Raw genomic sequence first — 7,473 nt, 5'->3', positions numbered from 1 at the left:
GTATTTGTTGGCATGATCTTATCATTTTGTGCCTTTTTTAATTAGCTTGCTATCACGCACAACAAAGTAAGCTTAACATTAGTATCTGTATTTCTACTTGAGTGAAGGATGTGTGTACTTTTGGCATCTCTGCACTGTTGTTACACATTACACTGTGATTACACTGTGATTACACTGTGATTACACTGTGATTACACTGTGATTACACTGTGATTACACTGTGATTACACTGTGATTACACTGTGATTACACTGTGATTACACTGTGATTACACTGTGATTACACTGTGATTACACTGTGATTACACCGTGATTACACCGTGATTACACTTTTTAAATTTTCCGGCTATCACACACAAGAAAAGCTAGTCCACGAAGCTACCATGGAGCAAGAAGCTCCCATGGAGCAAGAAGCTACCATGGAGCAAGGCAGAAGGAAACAAGAATGGCTAACGTTAGATGGATGAAATGGGTTGGATGAGACAGAGGGAGTTAGCCATGGAGACATGACTGAGAATAGAGACATTCCCGATCACCCATGGCAAAATTATATATATATATATATATATAAGGGTTAGGGTCTGCGTCAAAAAGTATTCCTGACGAATGCGATGTATGTCTATAGTGTATTTTTGTATTCATGTATTATATAATGTGAGGTAGTAATAATGGCTGCTTTTTGCTTAAGTATTTGTCAGAGCCCATACTTCTTTACTTTTGACTTTGTGTAGTCAGTACTTCAACTTTTACCTTTTTAAACATGAGCATCTGTACTTTTGCTTGAGTGAAGGATGTGTACTTTTGCCATCTCTGCAAACTTATACATTCTTTGTCCAGACCCAAATCCCACACGTTAAAGCTAAGAGAGTATTTTCTTAGCTAATTACACTATACTGCTTGCTTGTCTGCGTGGTATGTACTTAATTAACTCAATATTTTCACAAACATTTATCAATTGTTTTCAGCATCTGATTTCTTTATTACAATTTATGTGGTCAAATACACATACAGACAGTGTGTCTTAGGCTGTGATTCTGGACTGGACATTCATGAATGGTGCACTTTTATTAAGATAACTAATAACTTAAAAGATATGAACACTGGTTCAATTTATATATGTACAAAATGTCACACCCACCTTTACACACTCCAACAGAAATAAACCCCCCAAATATTGAAAAATATGTAGCTTTTTTACTTACACACACATTAATTAAACAGCAATGCATTATTGTTCAAACAAAAGGTAAAGCAAACAATTGAGGTATATGAAAACATACTCCACAAAAAAAGACAGTTCATTCCAGTTCAGACAGCTAGCTGGATGTATGAGGACAGGCTAGCAATGCCATTGGGGTGGCCAGCCATCAAATGTCTGTATATCTTAGTATACAACTCCCTACTAACGCTTTTAGCCTCAAACTACAATCGTGAAGTTTGTGTTTCAGGTCCACCTTAGTTTGATGACTGGTCATACCGCTGTGTCGCCTTTTTATAGAGAATAATACAGAGTGATGATACAACAAAATGTAGTCATAATCCTAATGAGTCTAGCTAGTTTTGTAAGGCGTAATGAGGGGCTGGAGTACAACACCATGCTGAAGCAGGGAGGCAGCGTGGTGTAGCCAGGCGCATGGTGACGGGACACGAGAGGGTGATCTGGTTGGCATGGTGACGGGACACGAGAGAGTGATCTGGTTGGCATGGTGACGGGACACGAGAGGGTGATCTGGTTGGCATGGTGACAGGACACGAGAGAGTGATCTGGTTGGCATGGTGAAGGGACACGAGAGAGTGATCTGGTTGGCATGGTGATGGGACTCGAGAGGGTGAGCTGGTTGGCATGGTGAAGGGACACAAGAGGGTGAGCTGGTTGGCATGGTGACGGGACACGGGAGGGTGATCTGGTTGGCATGGTGAAGGGACACGAGAGGGTGATCTGGTTGGCGTGGTGACGGGACACGGGAGGGTGATCTGGTTGGCGTGGTGACGGGACACGGGAGGGTGATCTGGTTGGCATGGTGACGGGACACGAGAGGGTGAGCTGGTTGGCACAGTGACAGGACTCGAGAGGGTGATCTGGTTGGCATGGTGAAGGGACACGAGAGGGTGAGCTGGTTGGCATGGTGACTGGACACGAGAGGGTGATCTGGTTGGCATGGTGATGGGACACGAGAGGGTGAGCTGGTTGGCATGGTGACAGGACCTGTCCTCCATATCAGGGAGGGAAAGCGGCTGTGGTTGGCTCTATGGAAACGCTAGTAGGGGACAGTGCCACACACAAACAATGTGGGGTTTTTGAGTTTTGAAATGATATTAATATTTGATTTTGGTTTGGATGAGAATAATTGCATTGTTCTGTTAACATTCCTAACAGCATGTTTGATCTTTTCCTCAACATTGAAATTTGGTCTTCAAGACAAGGGTCCTTCATTGAAGTCAGTAAAGATTCTCAGGTTCAGTCGCAAGTGGTTACATTTATAAACTTTACATTTGTAAATGATCTAGCCCTGTGAAACACATTTAAAACAGTAATATGAATTCCTTTCTAGTCATCTATTCATTTCCATTTTGAATGAATTACGATACACACAAAAACACGTCAGTCAACCATTACATATTCCCAACGTTAGCATGGGTACATGTTCCCAGCATTACTATGGTTGTATGTTCCCAATGTTACATGGTTACATGTTCCCAAATTGTAACTGGAAATGCTTTTACACAATTTCCTTTACTGATTATCCATGAGACTAAAACGCCGTAATTTTGAGAAAATGTGTCTACATCAAAGTAGTAGTGTTCCCATGTATATGACAAATGTATCGGACAAAATAATTTTATACGAACAGCTTATTAGATGTGGTCTAATAGGTGGTCTTGGCAATGTGCCTGTTTCCATCGGTCAGAGGAATTCCCTTGTTTAAAACATGCTACACAGCCAAGAGCCATTTCAAACATGCAAAAGCAAGTGCACACTACAAGCAAATTGACAATGTGTAAAATCCTTTTGTTCCTCATCTCTGCATGCTAAAGAACCTTTAGCTGGTCTGAGCCTGCCAGGGTCCCCATGTTGTTCTGCATTGAACTGGTCTCACCGGGACACAGTCTGAGCTGGTCTCACCGGGACACAGTCTGAGCTGGTCTCACTGAGACACAGTCTGAGCTGGTCTCACCGGGACACAGTCTGAGCTGGTCTCACCGAGACACAGTCTGAGCTGGTCTCACCGGGACACAGTCTGAACTGGTCTCACTGGGACACAGTCTGAACTGGTCTCACTGAGACACAGTCTGAGCTGGTCTCACTGAGACACAGTCTGAGCTGGTCTCACCGGGACACAGTCTGAGCTGGTCTCACCGAGACACAGTCTGAGCTGGTCTCACAGGGACACAGTCTGAACTGGTCTCACTGAGACACAGTCTGAGCTGGTCACACTGGGACACAGTCTGAGCTGGTCTCACCGGGACACAGTCTGAGCTGGTCTCACCACGACACAGTCTGCTCCACTGGGCGATGGAACTTAAGAGCTTCTTAGATGTTTGTAAAATACATGAGTAAATATGATTTGAGAGTTTTTTAAACCGGGAACCTTAAAAAATGGCTGATGGTGGCTACAATATAAAGTTGTAAATTTGGGTAGAATACAGGGGGTGGGGGTGAAGGCAACACTCTGGGTTAGGGTTAGATGTTCTGGGTTAGCGTTAGATGTTCTGGGTTAGGGTTAGATGTTCTGGGTTAGGGTTAGATGTTCTGGCAACACTGCATCTTTGGTTTGTTTTCTGTGGGCTGCACCTGGATGTTCACCACATTGTTGCTAGGAGACATGTCGCACTCCTGGCGCTCAGACATCTGCTTCTGGGAGACAATATGATAGATTTCTGACAGGGGGAAGGGAGGCAGGGGGTAGGGAGAGAGGCAGAGAGGCAAGGAGGCAGGGGTAAGGGAGGGAGGGGGAGGCAGGGAGGCAAGGAGGGGGGAGAAAGGCAGGGGCAAGGGAGGGAGGGAGGGAGGGAGGGAGGGAGGGAGGGAGGGAGGGAGGGAGGGAGGGAGGGAGGGAGGGAGGGAGGGAGGGAGGGAGGGAGGGAGGGAGGGAGGGAGGGAGGGAGGGAGGGAGGGAGGGAGGGAGGGAGGGAGGGAGGGAGGGAGGGAGGGAGGGAGGGAGGGAGGGAGGGAGGGAGGGAGGGAGAAGTTTATATAAGGCTGGGCATGGAGATGCAGACACCAAATAGATGCTCGCACGCTCACCTGTCAGGATGCTCTGGAAGGCCGTCTCAACATTGGTTGAATCTAAGGCTGACGTCTCAAGGAAAGACAAACCATTCTTTTCTGCAAAAAAGTACATGATATTATAAAATTATTACAGACCCAGTCACTTATCTGGACGATGTACCTTCTGACAGTCACAAGACTATGATGTGGTATCCATCTGAAATTCTGTCCTCTTTCCTCAGACTGTGCTAGCTGTGTCTGAACGGGCCATCACATGTTGCTGTTTAGTAAGCTCTGGGTGTCTGTCTTTCTGTATCACAATTCTCTCAAGAAGCACTCCCTGCACAAAGTCAACGGGAGTCGCTCCCTGCACAAAGTCAACGGGAGTCGCTCCCTGCAGGAAGTCAACGGGAGTCGCTCCCTGCACAAAGTCAACGGGAGTCGCTCCCTGCAGGAAGTCAACGGGAGTCGCTCCCTGCACAAAGTCAACGGGAGTCGCTCCCTGCAGGAAGTCAACGGGAGTCGCTCCCTGCAGGAAGTCAACGGGAGTCGCTCCCTGCACAAAGTCAACGGGAGTCGCTCCCTGCACAAAGTCAATGGGAGTCGCTCCATGCAGGAAGTCAACGGGAGTTGCTCCTTGTATGAAGTCAACGGGAGTCCTGCTTAGGACCCAAGCATGTGCAGTGCTGCATATGTCGTTGATTGGATGAGCGGTTTGTGTTCATGAAAAACAAACAGGCCTGTAAATACATAAACACGTCACACAGCATTTTTTATGTTCTCTACAGAATCCAATTATCTTTTCTGACCAGTAGGTGGTGATCTGAGACAAATTAGTCTCACTTTAGTTACCCCTCCATCCTCACTCTAGCATGGCTGTGGGAACTAGGGGTGTTGAGGGTGCTGCAGCAACCCCTAACAGCATGAACTAGAGGTGCTGAGGGTGCTGCAGCACCCCCTGCTGACAGCATGAACTAGGGGTGCTGAGGGTGCTGCAGCACCCCCTGACAGCATGAGAATTTAAATTGATATGACTTAAAAATCCACCACCGTGGCACAGCACCGCAGTAGCGGACTGGCCATCGGGAGCACTGGGAGAAGAATAACGATGGAAAACCAGGCTAAGAAACGTAGGGTGGGGCTGAAAAATGAAGAGACAAAGAAATCACCTTCACTAGACAAGGTTTTACCAATTGAAAAACATTTGTTTATTTTACATAAAGCTATCATAACTATTTTGCGCTCAAATAAAGGCCAGAAAATGTGACCTTTATAAGTCCAGGGCCTATTTGTACTCCCAGTACCTCCCTGCCGCTCAGCCCAGCACCCCCTTGATAAAATATGTTTGCGCAGCTTTGCACTCCAGGGAATATTAGAGGTGTACTGACGTTTCTACCTCTATGGGAGGAACTGAATCTAACGCATCCTGTCCTACTGACCAGCGAAGGCGTGCGCCTCATCAGTGGGGACGGCCCGCAGGTGCCTCAGGTCGCTCTTGTTTCCCACCAGCATGATGACGATGTTACTGTCAGCATGGTCTCTCAACTCCTTCAGCCAGCGCTCCACATTCTCATAGGTCAGGTGCTTGGCCATGTCATAGACCAGGAGAGCCCCCACCGCCCCCCGGTAGTACCTGGAGGGGAGAGAGGGAGGGAGGGGGAGACAGTCAGGCAGAGAGACAGGCAGGGGGACTGACAGGCAAGGAGACAGGCAGGGAGACAGGCAGGCAGGGGGATTGACAGGCAAGGGATTTGAGAGACTGGCAGACAGGGAGATGTGAGGCAGTCAGGCAGACAGATAGACAGGAGGGGAGGAAGGAACACAGACCTGATGGTCACCATTAGAGGGCTCCACCCATGTACCATGGACACATCAGGAGATGGTTTTCTATGCATGCAGTTGTACAGAATGTACAGTATTTGCTAAGTTTCAAACATATTTATTCAATAAGGAATATTTTGTTAAGGAACAATGATTCATGATTGAATATTACAATAGCCTATTAAACAGGCATATAACCATTTGAAGAAAGTAAACTCAAGACTTTTGGGCCCTACTGTAGATTTAAGGAATACAATCTCAACACTACAAGTCAACTCATTTATGTACAGGTTAAACGAGTTGGCTAAGCTTACGCAGAAGTGATGGCTCGGTAGCGCTCCTGACCGGCCGTGTCCCAGATCTGAGCCTTTACCGTCTTCCCGTCCACCTGGATGCTACGCGTGGCGAACTCAACTCCGATGGTGCTTTTACTCTCCAGGTTGAACTCGTTCCGAGTGAAGCGGGACAGCAGGTTACTCTTACCCACACCCGAGTCCCCGATCAGCACCACTGAACAAAATACACAGTTTGTTGTGACAGTTCGGAAAATATAACGCTACTAAAACTTGTTTGATGAAACTGAGTGAATAATTTGCAAGGCTAGCCTTAACAAAGCAATGAACAAGCACATGCTAAAACTAGTGACTCATACGTAGCAAACTACTCCACTATAAAGCTAAATTCAAGAGACAGATTTACAAAACGGGCCCCGCTTGCCACTCACGGGTGTCCGCTGAGTTTGTTTGTGGTTCGCTTGCAAACTGGCTAGGTAGCTAGCTAGCAGAAGAGGACAGCCGACCGAATGGAATAAAGAGCACACACCTTTGAATAAATAATCATACTCGTCATCTCTGGTTCCCATTTTATATCAGGTGAATATGTGTATTTCACGGAGTATTACTTAAAATGATCTTGCAAAAATGTTGAGAAAAGCCTTTTGCTTCTAGTTATTTAACAAGACAGCTGGCTAACTGCTAACGGATTGTTTTCAACCGTACTTCCGGGGACTTCCAAAGATTCTGAAGTTTACCAGAGAATGTCTAATATGGGGAGAACCATAGACATAATAAAGAGAACTGTCACTCTCGGGAAACTTCCGGGTTCTGAACTGTTTGCAGTTCCACCAAAGAACTTATAGTGGGCTTCTATACTCTTTGGTTCCACTCTGGTTCCATATGAGGGCACCAGGGAGTGCAGAATGAATAGACGTCTATAATAATAATAATAATACATTTTATTTTCCTCAAGGACACTGTACAGAGCTATAAAAAAAACATTAAAAGCAGAAGAAAAATTAGAAATACAACAACATTAAAACAACAGAAGGAAGCAGTGCAAATGACATTACGTGGAATAGGCAGTAGTAAAGACATTTGTTTTGAGTTGTGATTTAAAATGAGGGAATTAATCAATATTTCTGAGTTGGGGTGATAACCAGAGACA

At 45.9% G+C, this 7,473-nt stretch overlaps 1 protein-coding gene across 1 annotated transcript; it reads right to left on the bottom strand.

Moving 5' to 3' along the window:
* Positions 1–946: 946 nt before the first annotated feature.
* LOC146246458 (ras-related protein Rab-11A-like) lies at positions 947–7,111 on the bottom strand. The gene is made up of 5 exons (XM_084681915.1): positions 6,853–7,111; positions 6,345–6,540; positions 5,649–5,842; positions 4,246–4,326; positions 947–3,878 (listed from the first exon to the last, which is right to left on the bottom strand). Exons 1-5 carry the CDS (start codon positions 6,890–6,892, stop codon positions 3,742–3,744), a joined length of 648 nt encoding a protein of 215 aa, XP_084538041.1. The 5' UTR covers positions 6,893–7,111; the 3' UTR covers positions 947–3,741.
* Between the last annotated feature and the right edge of the window lie 362 nt (positions 7,112–7,473).

The sequence above is a fragment of the Hypomesus nipponensis genome, chromosome 19, assembly GCF_054491055.1.
Source record: "Hypomesus nipponensis isolate SF chromosome 19, ASM5449105v1, whole genome shotgun sequence".
NCBI classification, from domain to species: Eukaryota; Metazoa; Chordata; class Actinopteri; order Osmeriformes; family Osmeridae; genus Hypomesus; species Hypomesus nipponensis.
This window is presented reverse-complemented; position numbering and strand designations above follow the sequence as displayed.